Source organism: Equus caballus, chromosome 9 (genome assembly GCF_041296265.1).
Source record: "Equus caballus isolate H_3958 breed thoroughbred chromosome 9, TB-T2T, whole genome shotgun sequence".
In the NCBI taxonomy this organism is placed as follows: domain Eukaryota; kingdom Metazoa; phylum Chordata; class Mammalia; order Perissodactyla; family Equidae; genus Equus; species Equus caballus.
This window is the reverse complement of record NC_091692.1, coordinates 33,294,094-33,310,188: the sequence shown is the minus strand read 5'-3', so window position 1 is coordinate 33,310,188 and position 16,095 is coordinate 33,294,094. Positions and strand designations below refer to the sequence as shown.

At 34.5% G+C, this 16,095-nt stretch overlaps 1 protein-coding gene across 7 annotated transcripts in view; it reads left to right on the top strand.

The window, feature by feature from the left end:
• Positions 1 to 16,095, top strand: part of SNTG1 (syntrophin gamma 1) — an 867,628-nt gene that overhangs the window by 653,023 nt on the left and 198,510 nt on the right. For all 7 annotated transcript variants that reach the window (XR_011421293.1, XM_023648630.2, XM_023648636.2 and 4 more), the window contains one exon: positions 4,754 to 4,884. Coding sequence is in view for 6 of the 7 variants with exons in the window: in XM_023648630.2 (XP_023504398.2) it covers positions 4,754 to 4,884 (131 nt within the window). In the remaining variant the exon portion in view is untranslated. The remainder of the gene's footprint in view (positions 1 to 4,753; positions 4,885 to 16,095) is intronic.

Genomic DNA, 16,095 nt, shown 5'->3' with positions numbered 1-16,095 from the left:
CCCTCCAATCTAGATGCTCTTGATACTTTCGATGCCCTTCCAGTCCCCTTCCCTGGGCTAGTGCAACCACCCCAGCTGCTGTGAGTATTTGTTGCCCCCATTCACAGCTGCTCCTTCTTGTAAGGAACCTCTCCCTGGGAATCAGGGCTCACCACTCACCCCCAATGACCTAGAAAGAGGGGTACAAAGGTAGGCCCCTTGCAGGGCCTCAGCAGATGACATGGAGACCTTGCTTCAGGACCTCAGCTCTTTAGTCAGGTTGTTCACTGCCTCATCCACTCTTCCCTCAGTCCTCACAGGTTGCTCCTGAGAACTTTCCCTCCACATATCCCCCACACAAGAATCCCCATCTCAGCTCTGCTCCTAAGACAGGAGGAAGAGCTATTTTGCTTTAGTGTGGCAGAAAGATGCTTGGTAATATTTTATTAATTCCTGTCCCATGCCTTTGGATACCTCTATAATAATGAGAAATAGATAAGTCAGAGTGGATGGCCTATGGGTAAGAATCATTCTGGTTTGTTTTTAACTCATTCCATTGGCATACACAAAAATCCTATAGAATTAATTTTATTAATTGTGCCTGTATATGGTTGCATGATACAAAGTCTTCCTTTAGAAAGCTATAATTAGAGCAAGAAAATCACTCAGTAATTCTATAACAAGAGTGTACCAAATCATTTGTCATAAATATTTCTTACTAGAGTCATGTATTTCCATTTTTAAGAGGCAAATTTTATTTTTATTTTTAGCCTTGGGATTGAACATTATTTTGACATAGCTGAAGATCTTTAAGTGTAAGAAAATTAATGGTACTTCTCATGATGCTTTAGAGAATAAAATAAAAATCAAGACTTATGTAAATTCAAATAAAGTATATTAAAAATAAAGACAATAAACTCAATGTATTTCAATTAAATGAATATTTACTGAGAATCTATTCCATGGAAACACTCTTCTAGGTACTAAGGGGAGAAGCTAATTATGGTCCCTGACCCAAAAAGTTTAAAATCCAGATCTTTACACAAATGCATAAAATTAACTGAAAGATAAGCAGAAAAAGAACAATGGATATTAGCATTCGAGACTTTAAATATCAACTTAATTGGCCTCAACAAAAATTGAGAGACTACGAACCAAATATGTGCTCTGTTTCCCACCTGGGAATTAGGCTTCAAGCCTGATGAGATCATGCAGACTTGCCCAGCTGGTGCCGCCTATGTTTCTGTTCATGCCTTAAATAGGCTTTGATGCAGGAGTGGAGAGTAAAGGACATTTCTACTCAGAGGTTTATAAAATTAGGAGTAGTCTGACATATCACTAAACAACAATGAATAGTGGAAATTTGGAAGGAAGTGTGCATTGTGAAGCCTATTTTCCACAGAATGTGTACATGTTATAGACAATCTCCTTAACAGAAACATTCAGTTTTCTGATGTGTCTAAATCCTCAATTCTATCCTGGGACCAGGTAACTCCATGTTAAATCCCTATGCCTTAATTTTCAGAGAATAATTAGAGCATTAATCAAAGCAAATTTTGAGTAAGAAGGTGCCATTCTAGTTTTCTGAAACATCCTTAATGTATTTTAAGGCATCATTTTAAGCAAATAGGAAAATAGCACCTTATATCACCTTACATCACTCTACCGTCTTACATAAAAACATGGTCTAGTCCTTCTAAGGACTTGAGGTCACCAATTTTAGGATACATGAGAATCACCTGGTTTGCCAGCCGAGGCGGAGAAGAGGAATTGCTTTGTGCCCACCAGGAGACTTAAATTCAGGTAATTAGCTAACCAGGTTCTGAGAAATATTTTTCTTAGCTATATACCTTTAAGGAATCCTTTCTGTGCCAACTCCTTAACAAAATCTGGATCAAGATTTTGCCCTGTATGCAATTCTATTTGGGTAGATAATTGTTCTTCATGTTATTGTGTGGCAAGGTACCTTGAAATGTGCTACATTTTGAGAAAAGAGTCTATTTTATGTATTTATTTTTTGAGGAAGATTAGCCCTGAGCTAACTGCTACCAATCCTCCTCTTTTTGCTGAGGAAGACTGGCACTGAGCTAACATCCATGCCCATCTTCCTCTACTTTACACGTGGAATGCCTACCATAGCATGGCTTTTGCTAAGTGGTGCCATGTCTGCACCCCGGATCCGAACCAGCGAACCCCAGGCTGCTGAGAAGTGGAATGTGTGAACTTAACCACAGCGCCACCGTGCTGGCCCCAAAGGGGTCTATTTTAAAGCAGACTATGTAAATGCCACTTTTCTCATTCACACTATTAATATTATAGGAAACAATATTCTTGATGAATAAAGCTCTTGAAAAGTAGTTATGGGCCTTAAGACCATAAAATCATAATGTTTTGGATCGTTTTTATACAATTAAAACTAATTCTAAGACTACTGCTACAGAAAAAGACAAAAGCAAATTTATATTCTCCTTTCATAATTAAAATAAATAAGGATAAATAATCTTCGAAGAACATTAGCTATTCCACTATAAATAACAGATTTGTAAAATGAAATACATTAACCCTTATTAGTTTAATAGCTGAAGTGGGACTTGTATTTTTTATAAGGAAGAAACATAAAAGGAAGTGAGGCATTTATAACTTTGGTATGTAAAGGCATCAGGTTGAGATGCTACATCATAGACGTGTCAAAGATCACATGTATTTTCATATCTTCCAATCCATGAAGTCTATAAAATGTAATTTATAAAACTAATGATACTCGTCTATTGGTGAAGGGAGCTATTTGTACTTTTCATGAAAGACAAGGAACTGTCTTTAAATAATTTGCCTAAATTATGTAGCAAAATTGTGAAATAATCAAGACAAAAATCTGAATTATTCTTTCCATCATTTCACCTTTGATTGTGAATGTGAAATGTGCTATGAAAGTGTGTTGGCTCAGGAATCACAAAGATGTAGGTCTGAGTAAATCCCGGCACTGCCATTTTCTGGCTGGATGACTAGGGTAGATTATTTACTGTAAAACTTCTCAGGATTGAGCCATGTGCACTAACGTCCTTTGAGAGTGTTTCATCCATACGCTATATGGGCTTAGCTATAGAACAGTTTGGTGCCACATGGGACCCTGATTAACCCTATGGTCAGTTCTGGCCTGGCCACAGAAACTTAGTCTGTTTACCCTAGTGTGTCACATAGGGTTATTATTTCAAGTGCCTTATGCAGAAAAGATGGGTAAGCAATAATTTAATGCTTCTAGAAAAGCTTTAGGTTTTGCCTTGGTAACAAGAGCCTTGTGATAGCCTTATCTTTGGAGATAGGCACGGTAAGACATACAGAGTTGAAATAACCTGTCCCTAGGTTAAAGGCCTAGTCAGTTGGGAAATTGGGATTTTGAACCCAGGTGGTCTGATTCTGATTCAGAGCCTGAGCTTTCACTACCCTGTTGTCCTGTCACCTAATTGACCCCTGTGTCATATGCTGACCATCTATAACATCTGACAGCAAGGCCAGGAGAGCAACATGAAACCTAGGTTTGTGCCCTTGCAATTACCCGATAAACATTAAAAGCAACTGTCTTGCATCAAAGAATAGGTGTCTGAGAGAATATTTACCAACCTGTAAGGGGCCCCTCACTGCGTGATCTTAGCCAGTTCACCTTCGCTGTATTCTAAACTGCTGTAAGGATTTAATAGATTTTTATTGGCACAGTTGGTGACAATTAACATGATAATGCCAAAGAACACTCAACCTTGAGTGAAAACAATGGAAGGTTTTTGCTCCTAAGCAATTTTGAAGAAATTGAAACCTGAAAGAAAAGGTTAGTAATATTTAGACTAACAAAGTTTCAACATCAAGACTTAAATAGAATCTTCTTCTAACATCATCACTCAAAAATTATAGAATCTATAGAATAGAAAGAAATCAGTGTCGGTAGCTCCCTGATCAAATTGAGACTTTGCCCCTACAGCTGATGCCAATTTAAATATCAACATTATCCCATGTACTAGTGCTAGGAAGGAATTTTAGCAATGAAGCTGACACGATGAAAGAAACATAAATCAACATCAAGTGAAAAGCTCAAATTTTATTCAAATATATGTCTGTTCTATACATACATAAAAAACCCAAACTTCTAATGAAACTTAAAATACTTGTAATTTTAAACCAGCAGAAGTTGACTGAACATGACATTAAGACAATATAAGAAAATACAAACATTTTATAAACATGAAGTTAAAACGATGGACAAAGATTTACTTGAGTAGTTTTAAAAAGTTGTTTTATAAGTGCATTCATTCTATTCAAAAATATTTACTACTAATTGATAATTCACAGGACTTATAATAATCTCTAGCACCTGGGAGATACTCAGAAAGTATTGGCTAATTGAATGAACTACAACTTATTTTTATTTTTGTTACCTACTAGCAATTCAGTGTTCATTACAATTACAGTTTTGCCCCATCTTTCCCCTTCTTGAATGAATTCAGCTCTGCACACTTCTGTTTTTTTCTTCCTTCTCCCTGCTCCATTTTTTTCATATGATTTACTAACATTCTCAATTTCAATGATTTCTTCCTCAATTTCTTATTAGAATTCCATTAATGAAGAAGTTAAAGAATACAACTTTACTGTCAATGAATGTGGATTTTTTCTTGTGGTACTCTGTTCATTATTTAGGGGAAAAAATATTCCCCAAATGAAAAGGGTTTGTGACACACAAACTCAAAACACGGAAATGAGCAACACTGAATGTTTCTGTTCTTTTCAGGACACATTATCATGTTCTTCATGGCCCACCTCTCCAGGCTTGAGATGGGAAAAGCGATGGTGTGATCTTAGACTGATCCCTCTACTTCATTCACGTTTCTCTCAGTATGTGCCTGGGACAGATTTGAGTCGGTGAGTTCATGTTAGTGAGTTCTGATTTCTGGTTGATTGAAAATGAGACCTGTAGTCAAACTTTTAACATAATATGCCTTATAATTCTTATTTTCAGCATTTTTCTAATAGTAGGAAGAAGAACTAAAAGAATAGTATAATGACAGTAAAACAGGAATCAGAATCAAGTGATAAAAAACTAAGTTAAAACTCTGATTCTACTACTAACTTACTGTAATGAATTCAGGGTCTTTAATAGACATAGTTTCATTGTCTTTTTGTATTTCTTCTTGTGCTAGTTTTAGTAAGCTGTTTTTTTCTTTCTCAAGATAATTGTATAGTCCATTTAAGGAGTAAATTTATTTTCATGTAGTTTATCATACTCCCATATTATTATCTTTTGAAATAGGTGTGGGATCACTAGTAATGTCCTCCTTTTCTTTCTTTCTTTCTTTCTTTCTTTTTGTTTTCTGGTGAGCTAACATCTGTTGCCAATCTTCCTCTTTTTTCCTAGAGGAAGATTGGCCCTGGGCTAACATCTGTGCCAATCTTCCTTTATTTTATATTTGGGATTCTGCCACAGTGTAGGTTGCTGAGTGGTGTGTAGGTCTGTGCCTGGGATCCAAATCTGTGAACCCCAGGCCACTGAAGCAGACTGTATAAACTTAACCACTACACCACTGGCCTGGCCCCCTCCTTTTCATTCTTGAAATTTGTTTTTTCTCTTTTTATCTGAGTTTTGCTAGAGGGTTGTAAATTTATTTTTTTAAAGGTCTAGTTTTTAATTAATTAATTTTTTAAAAGGAGTAATTTTGGGCTTTGTCGCCGCTCTTCATTATATGTATATATTGTAAATTATGAGTTTCTGCTTCTTTCTTGTCTCCATTCCTTAATGTCTTTGACTTGATGTTTTTGTTCTTATAGTTTCTTGAGGTAGAAGTTCTGTGGGTCCAGAAACTTTATTGTAAAAAGTGGTATTGTAAATATTTTAGACTCTAATGTCTTTGTCACAACTATTGGACTCTGTCTTTGTATCATGAAAACAGCTACAGACAATATATAAATGAATGGGCATGGTTCTGTTCCAATAAAACTTTATTTATAATAACAGGTGGCAGGCTAGATTTAGCTCATGTGTCATAGTTTGCCAACCCCTCGTTTAGTCACTAATTTTTCAGACTTTCTTTCCTACTCTATGTAGTTAGAGCTACACATTTCCATCAAAGCGTATTTTAGCTATACCCACAAATTTTAACATTACATCTTGGTTTATTTATAGTGTTTTTGAGTATATCATTTTGTATAGTTTTTTGAGTGGTTGCTGTAGGTACTACAATATGCATACATATCTTATCACACTACTGGTATTGACAATTTACCACTTTGAATGAAGTCTAGAAAAATTACTTTTGTGTAGGTCCCTTTATCATCTCCACTTTGTAAGTGTAATTATCTTAATTTCTTATGCATACATCAAGCACTGTATTAGGTGGTATTATGCTTCTTCCTTTAGTCATTAAAATGATTTAAAAAATTTGTGGAAACAAGGATAATCTATTATATTTAGCCCAATGTTTATCCACTCCAGTGTTCTTTCTTTCTGAAGTTCCAAGCCTTCTGTTAACATTTCCTTTGTGTGTAGAGAAATTCATTTTAGCCATTCTTTAAAGGTGGATTTGATAGCATCAAATTCTCTTAATTTTCCTTTGCCTGAGAATATCTTTATTTTATTCTTATTCCCAAGGATAGTTTTCCTGGATATAGAATTTGGAGTTGACAATTCTTTTTCTTTCAGCACCTGGAAAATATTGTGCCACTGCCTTTGGGCCTCCATGGTCTTTCAAATTGATGTTCCCTATGTATAATATATTCTTTCTACCTTGTTTTTTTCTTTTTTTCTAATTTTCTGAAGTCAATTATGATGTCTCTTAGCACTGATTTCTTTGGGTTTATTCTATCTGGAATTCACACATCTCCTTAAATCTGTACATTTATGACTTTCTCCAAATTGTGGAATTTTTTGGACATTACTTCTTCAAATACTTTGTCAGTCCCCCTCTCTCGTCTCTCCTTCTGGCACTTTGTTGATACACATGTTAGTTCTTTTATTATTGTTCCACAGATCCCTGAAAATGTATTCTTTTTTTTTCAATCGCTTTTCTTTCTATTATACAAACTCAGTAAATTCTATCGATCTGTCTTCAAGTTCTCTGATTCTATCCTGTCATTTCCACTCTGCCATTGAGCCCAATCAGCATGATTTTATTGTTTTGTTGATGTGTTTTTCAGTTCCATCGTGGCCACTTGGTACTCTCTTATAACTTATATATATTTTTTGGCTGAAATTTTCTGTTTTTTTATTCATTCCAAGAGCATTTGTAATTGTTTGTTGAAGTATTTTTATGATGGTTGCTTTAAAATCCTTGTCAAATAATTTCAACATCTCATTTATCTAGGTATTTGTGTCTTTGGATTGCCTCTTCTCATTCAAGTTGTGATTTTCCTGGCTTTGGTAAAACAAGTTATTTTTTAAAAATTTCGTCTTGAACTTTTTGGATTGTAAATTTTGAGAGTGTTGATTCTATTCAATCTTCTTTTCATAGAGAATCCCTTTGTTGAGGTATAGTATGAGGGCTAGATGAGTGTGTATGCTAAGTTCCTTGCTGAAACCATCCCAGCAACAGGGAAATGCTGACACTGACTGCATCGTTGAAGATATTTGAGATCTAAGTTTGGCATAGCACTCAGCCCTGTTGACCAAACCCTAGTGAAAGTCAGACACCAACTTGATTCCTCATTGCCTTTGAGTGAGGTGTCAGCTCAGTTCCTTGCTTGGCCCTGCTGCCACATGGGAGGGTAAATGGGCAGGGCCAATGCACATTTCTTTGTTGCTACAGGATGGTAGTAGAAGCTCAGCTCTCCAGGGAACCCTTCTGACAAAGGGGAGGGTATGGAAAGAAAGCTGAGACAACCAGCCCCTCCTCACTCTACCTCAGTGATGACAGGTCAGAGTTGAGGCTGAGCTCCCTGCTGAGCCATAGTGGTCAGTATGGAAGGGGACACAGAATACTGACTAGCCCCATCTCATACCATCTCACCCAGTATAATTGCTACATAGTGGGTACAGAAGTTCAAGTTCCCACTGGACCCCACTGACACTAACCTGGGGGAGAATTGGAATGCTGCCTGCTTCTTCCAAGTGGAGGATGGAAGATCAGCTTCCTTCTTGGCCTCTTGAACATCACCAGGTGGAGGAATCAGAGGATGGATGGAAGAACAGTTCTCTGAGGGGTCCCATGGAAACCTGGGGGGAAGGGCAGTGGTTCCATTGATGTTTGACTAATTTGAGCAAGTTGCCAAAAAGGTTTAATGCTTTCAGCCCACTCATTTGCTAGCCCTTTAATTAGGGAGAACAGACTTTCCTCAGAGCCTTTTTCTGACCTGCTGTTGGTGATTCTGGGTTGGAGGCTTCTAGACCATCCTGTCTACATACAATATATGGGAGGCAATAAGGAAACACAGGGGACTTAGTATCTTGTCATTCCTCAAGTCCCAAGTTCCCTAGGCAATCAGCTTTATCCTTTCACCTTTCAGGGACTGGTTTTACTTGCTGTTTGGTTATGCCCAAGGTTCTTTAATAGTATTAGGGAGCCCTCTTGGGAGGAATGGGTCTACTCTTGCTTGGCCAGGACTGGATGTCCACAAGTATTGATATTTATGTTCTTTCTTATTATCCATTTAATGATATTTTCTAATTTTTGTTATAATTGCCTCTTTGACTCATGGATTATTTAAAAGTATATTGCAAAATTTTAAAATATTTTGGAATTTTTAAGTTATCTTCCATATTGCTTTCTAGTATAATTTCATACTGAATGAGTTCAACCCTTTGATATTTGTTGAGACTTGATTTCACTCAGTGTATGAATAATTTTGGAAAATGTTTCATATGCACTTCAAAGAATGTGTGTTGTCATTTTCTTTAGTGCAGTGTTCTGCTTATTTCAAGTGGGTCATTTTTGCTCATTAGTGATTCTGATCCTCTACATCATTAATGATGTTTTTGTGTGTTTATTGTATCAGATATTGAGAGAGATGAATTGAAGTCTCCTACTATCATGGTGGCTTTGTGTATTTCTCCTTTTAGTTGTGTCAATACTGTTTAATTCTATGTTATTATATACAAGCAAATTTAGAATTTTTATAACTTCCTCATGTATGGTCCTTTTGTTGATATGAAATGCCCTATGTCTCTGGAATTGTTTTTTGCCTTCAAGAATTACACTACATATCTATTGGCTAATATTTACATTGTATATTCTTTTATCCATTTCTTCCAACTTTTCTTGGTCCTACTCTGTAAAAATATCTCTTCTAATCTGTATATATTTTGTCTTCTTTTTGGTCCAAAGTAAAAATCTTAGTCTTTTAACTGGATTATTTAGTCTAGTTACTTTTAATGTAATTACTGTTATATCTGGGATTATATCTACAAGTTCAGTATTTGTCTTCTGTTCAACACTCTAGATTTTGTTTTTTCTAATGAGGTAGTTTATCTTGAGATAATCATAGATTCATATGCAGTTGTAAGAAATAATACAGAGATTTTGTTTACCCATTTCCCAATTGGTAACAACTTGCAAAAATATAGCACAATACCATATTCAGGACATTGACATTGTAAAAACCATCACTCTTTCAGATATTCACATGTGTGAGTGCATGTATGTGTGTGTTTAGTTCTATAGAATTTTATCACATGTTCACGTTCCTGTATCCACCTACACAGTATAGAACAGTTCCATCACTGCAGAAATCCTCCTGTTGCCCTTATATAACCATGCCAGCATCCCTCCTCCCCTAGCACACCCCTAACCTCTGACAACTTGCTCACCTGTTTTTCATCTCTAATATTTTGTTATTTTAATAACATTGTGTAAATGGAATCCTACATTATGTAACCTTATTGGATTGAATTTTCTCACTCAGCACATTTCTCTGGTAATTATTCCAAGTAGTTGCATTTTTCAATTGTTCATTTCTTTTTATTTCTGATAGTATTCCATGGTATGGATGTACCACATATTAAAAATTTACCCCTTAAAGGACATCTGGGTTGTGCCAATTTTGGACTATTCTAAATACATATGCTATGAACATTTGTATATATTTTTTGTGTGTGAACATACTTTTTCATTTCTTTGGGTAAATATTCGAGAGCTCAATTACTGAATTGTATGATAATAGCATATTTAGTTTATTAAGAAACAGGCCCATAGTTTTTTTAAAGTGGCTTTACAATTTTATGTTCCCACCAGCAGTGTATGAGTGATCCATTTTCTCTACATCTTTGCCAGGTTTTGGTGTTGTTGCTATCTTTTATGTATCTTTTACATCTGATACATATGTAGTGATATATCATTGTGACCTGAATTTGCATTTCCTAATAATGTTGAATGTCTTTTCATGTGCTTATTTGTCAACTGAAATCTTCTATGCAAGAAAAGAGTTCTTTGTCTCAACACACTAGTTTTTGTATGCTATTTTATCTTTTTTTAACTTTTTTGCAATAATTAAGCATTTCTATTGTTTAATATTCTCTCTATTATGTGTATACATATATATATATATCCTTTTATTTTGTTCTAGTTATTGCCTAAACATTACACCATGTGTCTTAGTCCTTTCAGGCTGCTATAACAAAATACCACAGACTATGTGGCTTATAAACAACAGAAATTTATTTCTCACAGTTCTGGATGCAGGAAGTCCAAGATCAAGGCAACATGGTCAAGTTCTCTGATGAAGGCTGTCTTCCCGGCTTATATCTGATGTCTTCTCTATGTTCTCACATGGTTGAAGGGGCTAGGTATCTCTTTGGAGCCTCTTGTATAAGACACTAATCCCATTCATGAGGGCTCCACCATAATTGCTTAGGCATCTCCCAATGGCTCCACCTGTTAATACTACCACATTGGCCATTAGAATTTTGTCATATAAATTTGGAGGGAGGCACAAACATGGTACTATATACATGATTTATTTGCATTTAATACAATTTATTAATTTTCCTATTTCAGAAAATGGTAGAAACTTAGAATACTTTAATTAACTACTTTATTCCTTTCCTGTCTTTGGGAATATTTCTGATATAATTTTAATTATATATGTATTTTAAATTCCTCAAGGTATGTTATTATTTTCACATAAGTAGTTATTCAAATGTGTCTTACCTTTAATCTTTCTGTTTCTCTTCATTTATTTCCTTTGGTTCTATTTTTGTTCTCCCTTAATAACTCTCAATATTTTTATTAATGGTATTTTTTAAAATGTGTATATTTGTTTTATTTTGTTTTGTTCTTACTTTAAAAATATTTTATACAGATACATGATGCAGAAGCATTTAGCTAAAACAGTTTATGAGAAAAAAGAAATTGGATGAGTTCAAATGACTCCTTACATTTTTGTTTTTATGGTACCTCAGCACATCAACAGCTTTTAGCAATTGAATTAATTGCACTTAATAAATATTATAGTAATAAGCAGTTATAAACATAGCACTATTCAGAGCAGACTGTACAGTGATTCAGATTCAAGAGCTAATTTATTGTTCACTCATCACTTAATAAATGTTGCTTTAATGTCTGTAAGTGGGAGGTGTTGTGTTTGGTTCTTTCCCTGAAAGAGCTTACAAGCAAGGACAATTGAAACAGTAAATGGAAAAGAAAAAAAGAAAGGATAAATTACTGGCCCATGATGACAAGTATAGAAAATTATTTAGCTTGGTTCAAAACCTATGATATTATTTGTTGGTTGCTTTTGCCAAGGCCCATCATTTTAAATTCAATGATATAATACTTCTCATATTCAATTGCAACAAAGTTGTGTTGCTGTCATATACTATTGTGTAGATGTGAATTAAAACATCACAATGTTTTTTTATCTGTGATAAAACAGTTTATGTTCATCATATAGTAATGACCCTGTCTTAGAAATATATGTTTGATTTCAATTCTGAAGTGTCATATATTGCAAAACATTGCATCATCAGGGTATTAGAACAGAAAGTAGAGGTTGCAGGAACTTTTGCTGTTCTTTTAATCTCTAAGATGTGTTTTCGTATGTGAAAAATTATATATTGAATATATAAATGTTATATGTATAATATGGTATAATATTTCTATTTGGATTTTGGAAACATAGTATTTAACTCTGTACATTCAGTACTTAGCATGCTTTATGCCTCAAAAGCACTAAATAAATGTTTATTCAATGAGTTTTAATAAGGAAGAATTCCATCTCTCAGTTTGTTTTTTGAATAGCAGTATCATCTACTGCATGCTCCTTAAACATTATGAAAATCAGTAGCACTGAAATGAAGTCTACAGTTTTGTACTATTATTTTTAGAAAATTCCAATGACAACAGAATTTCTAGTGCCCTTCTAAGAGTGCTCAGTCTTTTTCTTCTGAAGTGAAGATTTTTGAGATGATACCATACTGGGCACCTATGGATGAAGTTTAGTATCTGAACAATAAGCCAGGATGGTGATAGTGCTTCCAATAATGCAAGAATCTTATCAAATGATTTCTAATAATACCACCAAATAAGAATCTGTTTCATAATAAACACTTAATTCACAGTTGTTCACTGAAAGGTGGGACTTTTAAGAATGTATATTTTAGGGAATCTGAGAAGGAAACAACCAGTGAACATATAAAATAGAAAAATACAGGGAGGAAAAAAGAACTAACTACAATATTATAATATCACAGCATATATTGAGAACAGGATTTTAAGGAGAAGAAAGTGTCAACTACAGAAAATAAATACTGAAAGGACTGAGAAACAGTAATTAATTTTGAGGTGACTTTGGGTAAATAATTGGTGGAGTGAATTGGATTGAAAAATAGTTTGTTATAAGAAGGATATTGATGGTAAAGAAAGGGAAACGATGTGTAAGGATATGCTATTCATAATGTGATGTGGGATTAAAGGGGGATATAAAATCTGAGGCATATCATGGTCATGGTTACTGATTGAGGAGAAGGACTCAATACTAAAGAGGCTGGAGGAAAAACAGAGTCCCTGTTTTGGTATACTGCTACTCTTGCTGTTCCATCGCTCTTTTGTTATATGTGGTCCTATACATGTGGATCCAGAGTGAATCAACGGATTGAGTTTTTTACACTTTCACAGATAGGCCAGCAGGTCCACTACGTAAACCAGGAATAATTGATGACTTTCAAAAAATATTCAACTAAATAACATTAAGATGCTACTTGATTTCACCTACTCCGTGAGCCGTACAAGTGTCCCTTTGTCTAGTACAATCTTCATAAATACTCCACTTCTTCACGTGTTCTTATAGAATTGTACTGTGAACTTGAGGAAGAAAGTGCCATAACTCTCTTAAGGTATATAATGCTTCTCTCTGGAAAAGATCAAAATTCCTTTGGACAACTCTACATCAACTTTGCATAGTTTTTTCAACCTGTAGAAAATTATCGCATCAAAAACTCTCTACTTGTTTCATTTCTCAAGTTTGTGACATACTTCTTCAATGATATAAGTCTACCAATTGCATTTTAATATTTTTCATAGCCAAAGAAAGAGTCCCAGGGAACTTGAGTATCTCTGGGAAATTGACAAAATCAGTAAGGAATTACCATTGAAAGAGCATATTCCAGATAGCTTTAGGGTAAGATGAAAGATTTGTGATTGATAAAATGAAAGGATGTATACTTCTAAAGCCCATAAAATTATAAGAAAAAATAGGATAAAGACATACAATATGGTGCTTCTACTGGCTAGACACTAGATATTCAAGAGTTGGAAGGCAAGGCTATCTTCTCGGAAGGACATAAAGCTAGGCAGGATTCAGGAATTGAAGGAGAGATAAACTATGGAAGAGATGTTATGAGGAATAGGATTATCCAGTCACAAGAAATAAATAAAATGACTACTAGGTAGGCAGGAGAAACTGCAAGATATATAATGTTGACTGCTGTGAGGGTAGAAAGATAACAAAGGAGATAAAAGGAACTAAGTTAACTGATTCCCAAAGACCAATTACATTGGATCTCTTTTGCGCAAATTATTACTTTTCCCGTGGAATCTTGACACTTTAAGCAGAAAAGGCTATAAATTTACCTAAATTGAAGTTATTGAGAGCTGGGAATTAGTAAAGTAGAAACAGCCAGAGGTCAAAATGACAGAAAATTTTAGGGTGGGGAAAAAACCACATAATTGATATGGATGAACAGGGAGCTCAGTCTAGGGAGGAACACAGATATATTCTGAATAGATTTATGGAGAAGGACAATTGGAAGGGGTAAAAAAGACAAAAAGGAAAAAGTTAATTACGCAATGATGGAAAGGAAGAGATTATGGTCAAAGAACAGAAATGTCGGAATTTAAGTCTGATAGTTGAACTGTCTTCAATGACAAGCAGATCTCAAATTATCAAAAGCAGCGGATTGTTAAAATAAAATGGGGATGGATATTTTTGCACTGACCAATTAAACACTCAGGGCACTAGCACTGTGCCAGTACTATGAGCAATGGAAAGTAACACACAGAGACCCTTTTTCATGGAGGCAGTCTACTAAGAAAGAATGATATGTAGCAAATACCACAGAGAACAAGTATTACAGTAAAGGAAGTAGGAAGACTGGGAGCACTCAGGTGGGAAGGATTCCCTCCAAATACATGGGTTATAGAAAACATCATGGAATAGGTGGCATCTAAATTACCTTTTTAAAATTTGAGTTGGATTTTGACAGGTAAAAATAATACAACATTTTTAACAGATTTTCAGGTTTTAAGAAGCCTAGTCCATAGTCTTCAAAATACAATTTGACGGAACATTCATCAAGATAGACCATGTTCTAGGCCATAAAACACACTGTAAAGATTTTAAAAGAATAGAACTCATACAATGTCTGCTTTCAGAATGCAATGGGACTAAACTATAAATGAATAACAGAAAGATAACAGGAAAACCCCCAAGTATGTGGAGATTAAGCAATATGATTTTAAATAATATATGGATCAAAGGAATAAAACCTCAATAGAAATGTTTTTAAAGTTTTGGAGAAAATGAAAATGCAACTTATCAAAATTTGTGCAATGCAATGAAAGCAGTACTTAGAGGGACATTTATAGCATTAAATGCATATATTAGAAAAGAAGAAAGGTAAAAAATCCATAATCAAGTCTACACCTTAGGAAACTAGAAACAAAGAACAAATAAAATTCAAAGTAAACAGGAGAAAAGAAATAATAATAATTAAAGCATAAATCAATGAAATTTAAAATAGGAAATCAATAGAGAAAATCAATGAAACCAAACTAAAAGCTGATTCTTTGAAGATTAGTAAAATTGATAGGCCTCTAGCCAGGCTACCTAAGAAAAAAAGAGAAAGAAAACAAATTACTAGTATCAGACACGAAAGAGGGGACATAATTACAGATCTTACAGGCATTAAAAGGCTAATAAAGGAGTACTCAGAGCAACTCTATGTCCACAAATTTGACAAACTAGAGTAAATGGATCAATTCCTTGATAGACACAAGAAGAAACAGGCAAACTGAATAAAACTATATATATTAAAGAAATTCAATAAATAGCTAATAAACTTCCAAAGTTGAAAGCATGAGATCCAGTCAGGAATTCTACCAAACATTTAAGGAAGAAGTGATACCAATTCTCTACAATCTCTTTCAAAGGAAGGAAGCAGAGGGACTACTTCCTAGCTCATTCTATGAGACCAACATTACACTAATCCCCAAACCAGATAAAGACATTCAAGAAAAAAACAAACATGGATCAATATTTCTTGTGAACATATATGCAAAAATCCTCAATAAAATATTAGCAAATTCAATCCAACAATGTATAAAAAGAATTATATACCACAACCAAGTATGATTTATCCCAGCTATGAAAAGATAGATCAATATTCAAAAATCAATTAATGTCATCCAGCAAATCAACAGCATAAAGAAGAAAAAACATCACATGCTTATGTAAATAGATTCAGGAAAACATTTGACAAAATAAACATCCATTCATTATAAAAACTCTCAGTAAACTAGGAATAGAAAAACACTTCTTCAACTTGATAAAGAATATCTACAAAAAACTTACAGGTAACATCATCCTCAATCGTGAGAAACTCAAAACTTTCCCACTAAGATTAGAAACAAGGCAAGGAGGCCCCCTCTCACC